This window comes from Camarhynchus parvulus, chromosome 23 (genome assembly GCF_901933205.1).
Source record: "Camarhynchus parvulus chromosome 23, STF_HiC, whole genome shotgun sequence".
Lineage (NCBI taxonomy): Eukaryota > Metazoa > Chordata > Aves > Passeriformes > Thraupidae > Camarhynchus > Camarhynchus parvulus.
This window is the reverse complement of record NC_044593.1, coordinates 3,816,731-3,832,127: the sequence shown is the minus strand read 5'-3', so window position 1 is coordinate 3,832,127 and position 15,397 is coordinate 3,816,731. Positions and strand designations below refer to the sequence as shown.

The following is a 15,397-nucleotide window of genomic DNA, read 5'->3' as shown; positions in this document are numbered from 1 at the left end:
AGCTCTGGTGGTATTTCGCAGCACTTAACTCCCACACTCCGCATTAATTAATTTGAATAACGGCATTGTGCTGGGTCGTCTTGATATTCAACAAAAAAACAGTTCAAGGGCCTACTAAAAATAAGAGAATCTCTCGATTTTCCGTGGAAATGATCCTTTCCCGTGTCTGCCGACCCCAGAGTTCCCCCTCTCAGCCTCCCTTTCCTTCCGGGAGGGGCCGGCCGGAGGCGCGGGGTTCGGGCCGTGCCGTGCCGTGCCGTGCCTCCCCCGTCCTCCGCATCCCTCCGCGCAGAATCCGCTCGGCCGCCGTCCCTGCCGAGGCAGACCGCTCCGCCCGGTGGTTCCCGTTATTTCCGGCCGGTCCCGGGGCGATAACGGAGCGGCAGCGGGGGCGGCCCCGCTGGGGGGAGCCGCGCTCATCGCGTTGCGACAGCGCCGAGCGCGCAGCCGCCGGGAGAGGCTCCGGCTGCCGGGCCGGACATGGACCAGTCGGTGGCCATCCAGGAGAGCCTGGCGGCGGGGGCGACCTGCCGGATCGTATCCTTTGATCGGCGCCGGGGCGGCGGTGCCGCCGAGCTCCCAGCTCCGGGCCGTCCATCCCCACCGCTCCCAGCTCCGGGCCGTCCATCCCCACCGCTCCCAGCTCCGGGCTGTCCCCGTGGCTCCCTCCGGGCTGTCCCCATTGCTCCCAACTCCGGGCCGTCCGTCCCCACCGCTCCCAGCTCCGGGCTGTCCCCACCGCTCCCAGCTCCGGGCCGTCCGTCCCCACCGCTCCCAGCTCCGGGCCGTCCGTCCCCATCGCTCCCAACTCCGGGCCGTCCATCCCCACCGCTCCCAGCTCCGGGCTGTCCCCGTGGCTCCCTCCGGGCCGTCCCCATTGCTCCCAGCTCCGGGCTGTCCCCATTGCTCCCAGCTCCGGGCTGGCCCCATCCCCTCCCTCCCGTCTGCTGCCGCTGCTTCCTCCCGCTGTCCCCATTGCTCCCAGCTCCGGGCTGTCCCCATTGCTCCCAGCTCCGGGCTGGCCCCATCCCCTCCCTCCCGTCTGCTGCCGCTGCTTCCTCCCGCTGTCCCCACCGCTCCCAGCTCCGGGCTGTCCCCGTGGCTCCCTCCGGGCTGTCCCCATCGCTCCCAGCTCCGGGCTGGCCCGGTCCCCTCCTTCCCGTTTGCTGCCGCTGCTCCCTCCCGCTGTCCCCGTCGCTCCCTCCGGTCCATCCCCGCTCCCTCCCGCCGATCCCCGCTCCCTCCGGTCCATCCCCGCTCTCTCCCGCTCCCTTCGCTCCGTCCCCGCTCCCTCCCGCCGATCCCCGCCCCGATCTCCGCTCTCTCCGCCGCGTCCCCGCTCCCGGCGCTGCCCCACGGTTCCTTGACGCGCGGCCGCAGGCGGTGCAGGCCCTGCTGCCGTCGGGGGACAGCGTGGAGAGCCGGCTGCTGGGCCTGGTGGAGTGCCGCGGGCACCACGCGTGGGTACCGGAGCGCGGGGCGGGCAGGGACAGAGAGAGAACTCTGCGGGTCCCTCCGGAGCCACCTGAGATCCCCCTCCCATCCCAAGGGCTTTCCCCACGGTGCAGTCCAGTTTGAACATGGTGCCTTGATGTTATGGGTGCTCAGAGAGAAGCCCCAGCCCCATGAGCTGCTCTGCCCTGCCGGTTATGTGAACGCATCACTTAAGTGATGGGGGAGCAGGTGGGTGGGCACTCGGTCGATGGGCAGTGGGTTTGGGATTTGCATGGGGCTGTGCTAGCCGGTGCTGCTGGGTGGGATGGGGTGTGGGTTTGTCTGTCTGCAGACATGCAGAGCTGAGGAGGCTTTGCCTCCGTGCTGCCCTGTGCTTGCAGGATCTATGTGTACACCCACCGGCGGATGGCCATCACAGCTGAGGACGTCTGGCTGGAGAGAGTGATCCCCATCACAGATGAGTTTGCAGTGGAAGAAGGTGCTGACACACTGTGGTGGCTCAGTGGCCAGTTCCAACCAATGGGATGAAGGGGTTTGGTGTCCATATTCTGCTGTCCTGCTTCCTGAAATTTGCAATTTATTCTGCTCTCCTGCTTCCTGAAATTTGCAGTCTATTCTGCCTTCACCTTTTTCAAGTTTGTTATCTTTGGTGAAACTTTTGCAGCACATGGCACTTTTGGCAGGGCCCTGTGAGGAGCAGAATGCCTCTGTCCCACCAGGCCCCAGCCACAGCCCCTGCCCTGCAGGTTTGTTCTGCCTGCCTCTGTTCCTGCAGGGAACATCTGGAGTTCGGAGAACGATCAGCAAATCTGTTGCTTTAACTTTCAACTGAACTTTGTCTTACTTTTGCAGTTGTACTGGACAGTGACCTTCACGTCATTGGTGAGTTCTGTGCTTGCTTTAGTCCTGCATTACAGGTGCTCTGGGGCCTGGGCCAGCACTGGGGAGTTCTTGGCCCCACAGGAGCTGACTGGGGAGGGGTTGTGCCCTGCTGGGGCAGTTGCCGTGCTGTTGGCCATTCTTACCTGCTGCTAAATGAGCATTGCCAGCCCCATTCAACCAAGGGAACTAATTTTCCATATGTTTTTAAACTACTGCTGCTGGAAGATTAATTATTATCCCTGAACAAGCAGAATAAAAAAATTATAAATTATTTTTATATTTTAAATGGCATTCTCATGTAAAACTTTGGAAAGGAAGATGGTAAGAAGGGATGGGGAGATGTTGCCAAAAGCTGTGTTGCAGAGCTCAGTTTGTGAAGGTTTGTCAGCACGACCCACCGGAGTTTTCTCTCCCGATGTCCTCAGGCTCGGACGTGACTGTGCAGATCGGCTCAGCAGACGATCGGCTGACAGTGCAGCTGCCCTTCGGCTCCCACACGCGCACCTTCCTGCAGGAGGTCAGCAGGTGCAGCGCAGGTACGAGCTCCCTTCGTGTCGGTTCCCTTCGGGGGCAGCTGCGGCGTCTGTCCGTCCGTCCCTCCGCGTGTGGAGGAGCGGCGCCGGCCTCTCCCTGCTGGAACAGCCGTGGCTCTCCATTCCCCGCCGTGAGCACGCCGGCAGCGATGCTCGGTGTTCCGGGGACTGAGGCAGCGGCTGCTCCGCGGGCCCGAGGCCGGGCGGGCGCGGCTGCCGGGGGCGGATCGGGGCGGGCTGGGGCGGGCGCTGGGGCCGGGCCGGGGCCGGGGCGCCGAGCTGCGGCGATGTCCGCGGGCGGGCGGCCCCGCCGAGGTGAGCGCGGGGACCCGCCGGGGTGGGTCTGTCTGTCTGTCTGTCCGTCCGTCTGTCCGTCCGGGGAGGCGAGGCCGGGGCAGGGCTGAGCGCCCGCCCGGCGCTGCCGGAGCTCCGCGCCGGGACCGGGAGGCGGCGGGGCAGCCCCGGGGCGGCTCCGGGGCCGCTCCGCCGAGGGCAGCGGGCTCGGAGCTGCTGCCGGGCACTGACCGCCGGGGCTCCGCTGGTTTCGCCGCCCGGTGCCCGCCCCGTACGCCCGGGTCGGGCCGCGCTCTTCCGGCGCCTCCTCCGCTGGCCCCGCCGCTCCCCGGGCTCGGTGGTTTCCCGCTTTGCAAAGCGCACTGTGAGAAGATTCAGGGTTAAAGCAGTTCCTGGAAGTCAGTGTGGGATTCAAAACCCGAATGTTGGCGTTTTGCTGTACCCTGCTGCGTTTCGGCTGCTCTGGTTGCATGAAGGCTAATATAATTTTCCCCTTTGGATGCTAAGCATGAATCCCGTTTATCCAGGAGATATGAGACACTTTCCTGCTGTTCTGTAATCTCACTGCACATTTTTAATGCCTTTGTTACTGCTTGGATCTCATTTAACTGCAAATCCTGTGCAATCGAGACCTCCTGTAATCTCTGCATGTTGCTCTGTATTTCTGTGCTCAGCTCAATTATCGAACAAGGTCATTATTCCACTTCACAGTGCTACCATATAGATCCCTCTGGCTACAGAAATCTGTGGCTAGGTATAAACATATCTAAGGACACAGCCCTTTTCCAAAGATAATCTCTTTTTTAGGACAATCCTACCTAAAGCTGATTTCTGCCCATGAGGTTAGAATGCAAACTCTGATCTTTGGATCAGGTAGGAGTTGTGACAGCAGCAGGCTCACACACCTTTCCATTCTGCAATAATGCCTTCTGCACACTGGCGAGTGGCATGGACCCATGTAGGCAATAAAGCCTGGGAATCTGCTCTTTTCTTGGCACAAAAGTGACCATTGTCCATTGAGGTGAAGGTTCAGGTTGGTTCCTGTCGCTCACTCTCAAGGGATGTTGCATGGTTGTTAGTGGGAGAGCTTGCAGAGGTCCAAAGAGCAGTAATTGAGCTCTCAACACCCATGGAGAAACTGCTGTGTCCCTGGGCCCACACTTCCCAGTGCATCTCTGTGTGCTCCTGCTCAGTTCTGCTTGACTTGAGCTGTGTGATGTGCAGTGAGGTTTCAGTCATGTGCTCTTCTGTGTCCAAGCTCTGATAAATCCTCTTACACAGTCTATTCTCAGAAGGCTCTTGGGCAGAGGAGGTTATGCAGGCTGAGAATTTGGCCACTTCTTGTCATCTGGTTTGTATCCCGAGGGCCTGGGTGAAGTATTGCAAGATCTATTTCTGTTTTGTGCTCGTGTTCTGCAGAATGTACTGTGACAGCAATACCATCTTAATTTTTCTGGGTTGTGTTCACTGGAGGAGAAGCTCAGCTGAATGCCTAGAACTCAACAGTCTTAACAATTTCTACATCATCATTAGATTTGTGTGCTAAGGAGCATGATTTGTTTGCTGTTTTTGCATCTTAAACACAGAGACCTCCTCCAGAACCCTCTTTTTTAACTGTTATTTTGCAACTTGTAGGAGCAGAATATTGTAACTGAAACAAAGTGCTGAAAGACTGGTCAAATTTTGCTAAGGTAGTGTGATGTGTTTAGTGTCACTGCTGTGGTTAGTTTGATTTGTGTGGTAGCAGCCCTGGTACTGTTTTAGGAACGTGCAGTTTGCTTTGGGGCTGATGTTTCTGCTGAGGTTCAGTGGCTCCCTGGTGTGACTCTTTATGGTACTCAAGGTGTCTTGACACCTGTGCCTTGCTGAGTATTTGCAGATATACCCAGCAGGATAGGCAGAAACCCTTTAAATGGAACTGTGAGTTTTGTTTTTTTCCCCTTTCCCCCCCTTTCTTTGCACTTCCTGTCTTGCTTCAGAAAGGAAAAATCTGCTATTAACATAAATTTTTCAGATTCCTGGGAGTAAAGCCCTGGATTTTGTGCTGCTAAGTCCTGCTTCAGCTTAGCTGTAAAGGAGAGGCAGCAGCAAGTGCTCCCACAGAGGACAGTGCTGCTCTCTGTGGCTCCTGTAGTTCCTTCCTCTGCTGCCTCATCACACAACACTTGGGTCAGAGCAAGCTAAATCTGTCAGATAGCTGAAAGAGAGACTGTGGGGTACTTTGTTTTTCCACACACAAATCTAAATTATTTTCTGCCCACAGATTTTTGCCAGTGTTTACATAAGCATGTTGATAAATGGAAGAACACTTTGTGTTTAAAGTGAAACTTTTTGTTGGTTGTTTTTTTTTTTTTCCCTCTCCAGAAGTGGTTGGCTCTGAAGGTGTCAAACAAAATGGGAAAAAAGCTGCAGTCAGTCAGAGCTGCAGCTACGACAGCACTGATAGAAGCTCTCCCAGGTCAGTGCACAGAGGTGGGGGGCTCTAGAGCAAAAGCTGGCAACTTTTTAAGATGAGAATTTGCAGGTTCTAGTTAAGAGAGAAAAAAGTTCAGCATAAGCATGCTGTCAAAACATTAGTGGAAATTTCATTCCACTCCCTCTCCCTACAGTCCTTCCAGTCCCCTGTTTGGGCATATTTTGGCTGTTTAGTGGGACAGGACCTGCTAGCATTGTTTATTTTGAATTCAGAGAGCTTTGGCTTTGAGCCACTGTGTCTCATAGATACAGTCTTGAAATGTTACAGTTTGATTTTCCAGTTCCCAGGACTTTGTGGACCCTGATGCAAATCATTCAGAGTCTGTCCATGTGCTGTCCTTGGCACTGGTATGCTGGCCTTAAATTTCTACCGTCCCATTGCTGCTGGGAATTCCCAAGCTGTGGCATTATTCCTTTGCAAAAGGAGTTTGCAGAGCCAGGAGACACAAAATAAAACCACCTCTACCTCCGCCCACTCTGGGCAGAATTGGAATATTTCCAGCAGAAGGTTTTATAAACAAACACAGTTCTTCATTCTCTGGCTGAGGCAGAGGGAGATGAGATTTGCCTCTCCTTGCTTCAGTAAACAGGGAAGATGTGCAGGTTTTGTATCATTTTCCAGGTGTGAGTAAGGCCTGCTCTGCATCAACTGGCTGCACCAGGATGGTGAAAACCATTTGTTATTTTAGTTAGTTAAACTGGTTTTGTCTGGAGATCTCAACCCTGCTAAGAAATGCTCTTTTCAGTCTTCTTGGCTTATCCCAAATGTTACCTGCCTTTAGTGAACAGACAGAAAAATGTGAATTAAGGAACAGTGACAGAAATATGCTGGTTAGGGTGTAGGGATAGCCTGGGCTTCACCTGTGGTTTTGCTTTTATTTGCAGGCAAAACAAAGTCAAGCCTGAAATGAGAACGGAACAGGTTCGGGCCTCCCGTGTCATGGCTTCGAACAAAGCCTCAATCTTATCAGAGCCAAAGTTTGGACTCAGAGACACTATTGTTAAATCTCAGCTTTTACAAATGCAGGACTCCTACACACACATCCAGAACTACAGGTAATGAGCATTCCTGAGAAGAACTTATTTTGTGGGCTGTAACTGAGCACAGACTGTCGGAATAACTCATCTGTTATTTCATCCTGTGTCCTCACAAACTGGAAATTCTGTACAAAAGTATAATCCATACTTTCCAGAACAGTTTTCTTTCCACCTTTAGACACAAGCAGAGCAGAATTTCATTCATGTCTCTTTCTTCATGGTTCTTGTGGAGGAAATGCCCTTTTTGAAATCACTTTTTGTCTGTGCAAACAAAATTCTCCCTCTCCATTTCCCATGTAGTTGTTCCAATAAGCTCATAAGAAAGAGTTTGAGTGAAATATATAATTAGGACCAAAACTTTACTGTGTTTAAAATCATTTTATGCATCTCATTTTTTGGATTTATCATTTCAAGCTGCTACTGCACGGCTACTGCACAGAAATTTATCATTTCAAGCTGCACACTCCTACAGCCTTATTTCTGTTTTTTTCTTTGACACTTTGTGTATAACAACAGATTATTCTGTTAAAATGCATCTGTAAAGGTGTAGGTGTAGTTAGATAATTTTAGGGGTTTAAACTTTGTCACCTTTCTTAATTTTCCCTGGCAACACGTTAGTTACATAGAACATTATTTATGGTTAATAAACATAATATGGTGAATAAACAACCTGGTTAACAGCAGTGCTGTTTGCTGGGCTCTGCAGGAAGTTTGCTCTCCCAGTTTGCAGCTCTGGGGTCCTGTCACTGTCTTTGCAGGGTTTTTGTGGGGACATACAACGTGAATGGGCAGTCACCCACGGAGAGCCTCCAGCCCTGGCTGAGGTGTGATGCTGAGCCTCCAGACATTTACTGTGTGGGGTGAGTGTCTGTCCCTGGCCACCCTCACTGACCTGGGCTGTGCAGGAGGATCTGTCAGCCAGAGGAGTTCAGCCAGGACACCACAGGAATGTTGGCACTGGTGTAGAGCATGCACAGCTCCAGGGTGGGTGTGTCACAGCCTGTAAGGGCTGTTGGTCTGGTAGGGTTTGGCCTCTCAGTGTTACAAAATCCTTAATGCCATTGGATGTCATAATGGCAGTAATTGAGCTTTACATTTGACATACATCTGCAATCAGCATAACTAAATTTGACTTTTCAGTTACAAATTTAGTGAGTATAAGCTGATTTAGTTCTTTCCCAGAGAAGGGGGTGGAGAGCTATAAACAAGTGCATGCATCCATGGGTTCCTTCCTCTAACACAGTTTCCAGGAGCTTGATCTGACTAAAGAAGCCTTCTTTTTCAATGACACACCGAAGGAAGAAGAATGGTTTAAAGCTGTAACTGATAGCCTTCACCCAGATGCCAAATATGCAAAGGTAAATGTGGCTTTTGGGGAGGTTTGAGTGTGGAATCATTTCCCACTTGGCTCTCTTTCCCCTTTGATTTCTCTTGTTCCCAATGCTGTGTCTTCAGAGGCTGTGCAGGTTCTATAGGTGGTGAGGCAGGGGCAGGATGGGAAACAGAGCCAGGCTTCCCCACTTAAAGGGAGCTCCTGCTGTCTTGGGGAAGGAGAATAGGAAGTTCTGTACCTTCTTCCGTGCCTGCCTATAATGTATGGTGGAATGCATTGTGAAGGTATTTTGGTAGGAATACTGCTTTTAGTTTAGCTCCTGCTCCATAGGTCTGCTTCATCTCTTGTCTCTGTTGTTGAAGGGAATTTCCTCCCATGAGCCTGTGTCTGTGCTGTAGCTCTTGCTTTGGGCTTCAACTTCCTTCACTGATGTTGCTCCCAACTCCTTCCTGTTGCTCCCAGCTCCTTCCAAATGTGCTGTTGGGGGCCTGTGCACTGGATGATCCTGAAACTTCCTCTTTGGTGACCCATGTTGTGGATGGATGTGCCTTCTCTCAGCAGACCTCTTCCCCAGCAGCATGGAATGGACTGGGTCTGTTTTTCAGGTGAAGCTTGTGCGGCTGGTGGGGATCATGCTCCTGTTGTATGTGAAGGCAGAACTCGCCCTGAACATCTCCGAGGTGGAAGTTGAGACTGTGGGGACTGGAATCATGGGGAGGATGGTAAGAATGGCAAATAAGAAGGGGTGAGATTTGGAAGAGCCCCTCTCTTTGGATGCAGTGGTTATTCCTCCAGCTAAGGGCTGATTCTAGAAGCAGATAGTCCTATCCCCATGCCAGCTCAGGGCACTGCCAGCTGTGCACCAATGTTCAAAGCAGCAATCACTAATTAGCATTTTCAGCCTATTCCTTCCTCTGGAATTAAACACTCTGTCTCAAAATCTTCTGGCTTGTCCACTGCTAGTAACTAATCTGCAGTGTTGAAGCTTCTGACCAATGTCTTTGTCTTTCAGGGTAACAAAGGTGGTGTTGCCATCAGGTTTAAATTCCACAACACCAGCGTGTGCATTGTGAACTCTCACCTGGCAGCTCACACGGAGGAATACGAGCGGAGGAACCAGGACTTCAAGGACATCTGCTCTCGGATGCAGTTCTGCCAGTCAGATCCAAATCTGCCCCCTCTCACGATTGGCAAGCACGAGTATGCTTCCCCTCTGGCTGTGGGAGTGATGGCATGTGCAAGGGAGCACTCTGAGAATGTGCTGGGGGGTGAGGAGGGGGCCCAGTGCCATAAACCTCAGCTGGAGGGGCCAGAAAAGCTTTACCTGGTTTGGACAGGGCTCACACTCAGTTCTGACAGGTCACTTGTCACCTTATGCTCTCCCAAGCCTTGTTTTATTCTCAAGCCTGGAGTGGGGATGGGGCAGGAATAAGCACTGACCTCCCCAGCTGTGGAATTCAGTCATTGTGGAGCAATAACAGCACCAGTCATGAAGGGATAGTGACAAACATGCAGAACAGTGATTAATAATGGCAAAAATAGAAAAGGTAGCTTTTCTGTTAAGTTTCCAGTGTTGTTATTCCTGATGAGAGCAGTTGTGATGGGGAGAGCCCTGGAGCTGCAGAGTGGAGCTGCTGTCCATGGCTGAGCTCTGGGGCAGCTTCAGGCCTCTGCACATTGTGGTTTATGTTCTCTTGCAGTGTCATCCTGTGGCTGGGGGACCTCAACTACCGTCTGGAGGAACTGGATGTGGCAAAAGTGAAGCAGCTTGTAGAGGAGAAAGCATTTCCAGAGCTTTGCCAGTATGACCAGGTACTGCTGTCTCTCACCTGCCTGCACATGGCGCTGAGGGTGCTCAGTACAAACCACACAACTCCTTGGCTTTTTCTTCTTTTTCTGTGCTCAATGTCTCCCTTTTACTCCATGTGGAAATCGTGCTTGAGATCATCTAAAATTAAAGTTTTCATCTTTTCTTCTTTTGTAGCTGAAGAGGCAAATGAAGGCAAATGCAGCCTTTGAAGGCTTCACAGAAGGAGAGATCTCTTTCCAGCCAACATACAAGTATGATGCTGGCTGTGATGACTGGGACACAAGGTACAGTCTCAGATGTGATGCTACAAATGGCTGATGTTATCACTGAGGGAAATAAAGACAAAGCTAAAAAATATTGCAGGTCTAATGGCTGTAAATAGGAACAGTTCTGAAATTATTTCTGGTTCTCTCCCTTCACTCCAAAATTCATCTCCTGTTTACATCTATTTACCTTGTTTTTCTCCTACAGCTATTTGTCAGATACTCCTAATATTTTTTCCCCAGTAATAATCCTATTAGCTTTCCTCTTAGAGGCGATTTATTAACAAAGTTAATGAATCCTTTTAGCTAGTTTAATTATTTTTGTCTAGTTTGTTGGTTTTTTCTCCAAGCAAAATTTTTAGGATCTCATTTTTGCTGCTGTCTCCTGTACCTGCTCAGGTGAGACCAGCCAGGGTTGGCATGGAATCAACTGTGCTGCTCTTCAAAAGCCTTCAAGAACCATCCTTGTAATGCTCTATACACAGAGCAGCTCCTCTTAGCAAGCCAGGAACTCCAGCTGCAAGTGCAGAAATCAAATCTGTGCAGCTGTCAGTGAAAGCAATAATTGCAAACTTTAAATTCTTATTTTTCATGGCTCTCATGATCAAAAATACCTGAGTATTGCTCTGTATGTAAATTGTATCTTGCACCTTTGAAGAAGTAGGAAGTAAAGCATGAGCTAGAGATACCTTATAGTAGACACTCAAATGTTTTCTATCTGTGTGAAGAAACTGTTAAAAATACCACTTTGATAGAGAATGAGCTCTGCCATGGGAGGAAAGCTCTGGGTGAGCAGAGTTCTGCCCAGTGTTGTTGCTGCACCTGCACTGTGCCTGAAAATGGTGATTTTTCCTCTGTTTTAGTGAGAAGTGTCGTGTTCCAGCCTGGTGTGATCGGATACTCTGGAAAGGGCAGAACATTGCCCAGCTGAGCTATCGCAGCCACATGGCTCTGAAGCTCAGTGACCACAAGCCAGTGAGCTCAGTGTTTGACATTGGGGTAAGTATGTCAGTGCTGGATGAGGTAACTCTGCTGGCCTCATTCCCTGGGTGCTGATTTCTCTCTCCTGCTTTTGTGGCATCCACAGAGAACAATGGCTTGAAAGGTGGGCTGGATCAGATATGGAGATGGGATTGTTGACCACACTGAGCAGGGGTTGTGTAAATGATACTGCAGTTAAGCCTGAATATCTGTCAGTGTTCTTTGGGAACACAGTAGTGTCTTGTCAAACTTCTTATTTTTTCTGAGGCAAAAAAAAAAGGTTGATCTAGTAGTGACTGAGTGACTCTTGTTAGTTATGTCAAGGTCCTTTACTGTTGGATCATGAGAAGATCTTGGAGATTAGTGCTCCAAACAGCTCTGCCCATTCCCTGTGTTGTACATCCCAGTGTGCTGCTAAAATCAAATGACTTCCCATGTCTGCAGCTGTGTTCCTGCAGAGGCACAGTCAGTGCTGGCTGGTGCAGTGTGTGTCCTTTTCAGGTGAAGGTTGTGAATGAAGAGCTGTACAGAAAAGCCTTTGAGGAAATCGTGCGCTCCCTGGATAAGCTGGAGAATGCCAACATTCCCTCGGTGACACTGTCCCGCAGAGAGGTAGGGCATGGTCATGTGCCAGCACCCCCTGAGGGAACTGAGCAGTCCCAGCAGATCCTAGACCCTTGGGTCTGGTCCCAAAGAGTAGAATATTTTGACTTCCAGCTGCTGTCTGTTAACAAGCCCTAGGAATCTTTGCTCCTATTTAGATGCTGGTGAATTCCATTCACAGTCCAGGGCTGAAACACAAGGTGTGGCATTCCCTGAGGTGGGAAGAGAGAAAGTAAAAAGATAGTTTGTGACCCTTGCTCTGACTCGTGCTTTCAAACATAAAATGTAAAATTGTAAGGGTTTGGAGAAGGTCACAAACCAGCATATGCTTTGTGTGTTGGGACTATAAAGATAAGCCCAGGAGACATTTGAGGCCACAGCTATCTCATTCTCAATTTTATTGTCGTTATTTGAGGGCAGCATTTGTTTTAAAGGGCCCCCTGATGGAGAGGACTTTGGCATTCAGAGTATGCACATGTGATCCTTTGCAGTCCTGGAGGAGATGGGGGTGGGAGCAAGGGGTTAATCTGCTTGTCTTGCTGCTTAATAATTAAACCACAGAACAGGAATTGCTGCTCCAGCAAGGTGGAATTGGCTGATGATGTTGACTGACATTTGTTTCTAGATCCATTTTAAGGATGTCAAATACATGAAGCTGCAGGTAGAGAGGTTTACAATCCGCAATGGCCAAGTGCCCTGCCAGTTCGAATTTATCATCAAACCAGATGAGAAAACCTACTGCAAGGAGTGGCTGATTGCTAACCCCAGCAAGGGTTTCTTGCTCTCAGGTGAGCTCCTCCTTTTGTCCCATGCTCATGAGCTGATAGTTTCCCCTTCTGGCTTAGTTCCCTCTACACTTCTGAGAGTGCTGTGCCTCTTTGCAGGCTGTTGGTTTCATACTGCTTGTAACTGAGTCTGGTTTTTTTATCATCTTCTGGCAGATGCTGAGATCACAGTTGAGCTGGAGGTGTTTGTTAATAAATCAACAGCTACTCGCTTGAACTCTGGAGAGGAAAAACTTGAAGATATCTTAGTCTTGCATCTTGTCAGAGGGAAGGATTATTTTCTATCCGTAACAGGCAACTATTTGCCAAGTTGCTTTGGGTCTCCCATCCATACACTGTGTTACATGAGGGAACCAATCCAGGACATGTCAGCAGAATCCATTCGGAGACTTGTGAGTTAAAGACAAGATTCCCTTCCAAACACACAAGAGCATTAAAACTAGATGCTAAGGCCTGTCTGTTTTTATTAAGAAGTCTCAATTCTCAGGTATAAGCTTTGTGAAGTATTTTTGCCGAGTTGAATAAGAACTTGGCTAGCTACCTTTTGTTTGTCTCCCTCCTGCCCACACTGCCCTCCCTCAGACCCTGATGCCAGTAGACATGAGTGATGATCCTGCCCAAGATGAAAGGCCCATGGACATCCCAAAAGAGCTGTGGATGATGGTGGATCACTTGAATCGCAACGCTTCCCAGCAGGTTGGCACTGGAAACACAAAATGAGATGTGTGCATTTGCATTGGGTTAAGTTTTGAAGAAGATACTGGTCATAGCAAACACCACAAGCTGGGTGTGTTTGGCCAAAGGCCATGGGAGATAAGGGGTCCTGATGCCCCAGGTTGTAGTGTTTGGTGCTAGTGACCATGTCTGTGTGTCCAGGTATCAGCAAATTGGTGGTAACCACCAATTTGGAGAGACTTTTCAGGCAGATTATAAGGACAGTGCTGTATTTACCCACAGTTCTTCTATTTTTCTTGGTACTGATACAGGGTTTTCTTTGCAGGAGGACCTGTTTCAGCAGCCAGGCCTCAGATCTGAATTTGAGCAAATCCGAGACTGTTTGGACAAGGGAATGTACGATACTTTCTGTATCCTTTTAGACTGATGTCCAGGAAGACTCACCATGCCAGAATGCCAAAACTGAGAGAGGTTTTTAAGCTGCCTGGTGTCCCTGAGCTCTGCATTTCCTCCTGCTCTGTGTCATCCTCTGCTGAGCGCTGGCAATGTCAATGAATGACACAACTGCTAACAGCAACAGCTCATGTGGAGGCCAGGGGACCAACCCAAAGCTGTGAGCTGTGGGCAGAGTTCTGGGACACCTAACCCAAAGTTCATTCACGTTTCAGCAGAAATAGCACCAGCCTAGGTCGTGCTGTGCTCTTCCTTAACCACTGGATCAGTGGGCAGCAACCACTCAGTGGCAGAGGCCCTGCTGCTGTTCCTGGAGAGCCTCCCTGAGCCTGTCATCTGCTGCAGGTTCTACAGCTCCTGCCTGGAGAGCGCCAGCAACTACAGCCTGAGCTGCCAGGTACTGCTGGCTGCCCCAGGGACCAGCTCCAGTCCAGAGGGAGGGCAGCAAAGTGGCCTCTGGTGACACCAGTTCCATGGGGAGGGAGGCAAAGTGGCCTTTGGTGACACCAGTTCCATGGGGAGGGAGGCAAAGTGGCCTCTGCTACACCAGTCACCTGGTTTTGCTCTCAGTAACTTAATCCTCTCTTAATAGAAATGGTCTGGAACTGGTGATTTTAGGGTATAAAGAGCTGTTGGCACCTGCAACCAGGGGGGTTTTGGGGACAGGTGCAGCTGGAAGGCATTGCTGTGCCTGCAATATAAATGTTGGTGTTTTTCCCTCCTCAGATTATCTCTGACCTGCCAGTGTTGCCTAAAAATGTGGTTTTTTTCCCTCCTCAGATTATCGCTGACCTACCAGTGTTCCACAGAAATGTGTTTGAATATCTGATGGCATTTCTACGAGAGCTACTGAAGAACTCAGGGAAAAATCATTTGGATGCAAATATTCTTGGTAAGGCCTGCAAAATAACCCTCTGTTCAGAAGGGCTGCACAAAACACTTCATACCCAAGTGCAGTGGTGGCTTGTAGTGCTTTGAACCTTTTATTATTAGCAAATAGTCCACAGAAAAGCAGGAATCTGGGAAAGCAACCCAGAGATGTGGGGCATGAAAAACAACAATCACTTGTTTTTAAAATTTTAAAATTTTAATAGCAATAAAATGGTTATAAAAATAGTAATACAATTAGAGTAATAATAATTTGGACAATTAGGATTTAGGACAATATGAGACAACAGAAACAAAGAGTTACGGATGTCCGTAACAAACTACTTAAGAGAATTAACACAGCATAACTTTCTAACACAACACATATAATATTCATTTGAATATTTGTGAAAAGCCAATGATAAAATAGGCTTTTTTTTTTTTCACATTTATGTGCTTTCCCCACAGCCAGCGTGTTCGGTGGGTTGTTACTGCGGCCTTCTCCCGGCCACCCCACGCCCGACATCACCGAGAAGAGGAAAGCTCAGCAATTTATCCACCAGTTCCTCGTCAGGGAAGAGGATTTGCCATGACGCACTTATATCTGACTTGTAGACACTGAATTACTGTAAAAAACATTTTTTTTTTGTACATTATACTGGCACTTTGTTTTGATATCACCGTGTTTTATACAATCTGTTGCTTTCGGAGGCGGAGATCAGGCAGTTTGACACCTGATTACGCTGTAAAGTACATAAAGTACATAAGCTGTATGTAGACGAGATAAAAAAAAAATGCGAGAGCTGATATTTACACTGTATTTTATTTAACTTGTTAAAACGACGAGAGTTTTTAAATCCCTGCTATTTAAATAAAAAGATCTTTGCGCGGCGCCCGGTGTCGCTGAGGGCCGTGAGGGGGCGCTGCGCTCCCCCGCCCTCCCCGCTCCC

At 49.8% G+C, this 15,397-nt stretch overlaps 1 protein-coding gene across 3 annotated transcripts; it reads left to right on the top strand.

Moving 5' to 3' along the window:
- The first annotated feature begins 204 nt into the window (after positions 1-204).
- Positions 205-15,304, top strand: INPP5B (inositol polyphosphate-5-phosphatase B). 3 transcript variants are annotated; one of them, XM_030964544.1, is made up of 22 exons: positions 205-537; positions 1,381-1,460; positions 1,836-1,933; positions 2,308-2,337; positions 2,763-2,873; positions 5,529-5,622; positions 6,525-6,695; positions 7,436-7,537; positions 7,921-8,035; positions 8,616-8,732; positions 9,023-9,210; positions 9,711-9,822; positions 9,995-10,104; positions 10,947-11,082; positions 11,566-11,676; positions 12,293-12,455; positions 12,609-12,844; positions 13,035-13,148; positions 13,453-13,537; positions 13,850-13,977; positions 14,361-14,472; positions 14,916-15,304. In XM_030964544.1, exons 1-22 carry the CDS (start codon positions 481-483, stop codon positions 15,038-15,040), a joined length of 2,595 nt encoding a protein of 864 aa, XP_030820404.1. In that variant the 5' UTR covers positions 205-480; the 3' UTR covers positions 15,041-15,304. The 3 variants fall into 3 exon arrangements, with proteins under 3 accessions (XP_030820404.1, XP_030820405.1, XP_030820406.1); XM_030964545.1 differs by lacking the exons at positions 205-537; positions 1,381-1,460; positions 1,836-1,933; positions 2,308-2,337; positions 2,763-2,873 and adding an exon at positions 3,136-3,185; XM_030964546.1 differs by lacking the exons at positions 205-537; positions 1,381-1,460; positions 1,836-1,933; positions 2,308-2,337; positions 2,763-2,873 and adding an exon at positions 3,145-3,185 and having other exon boundaries at positions 5,532-5,622.
- The last annotated feature ends 93 nt before the right edge of the window (positions 15,305-15,397 follow it).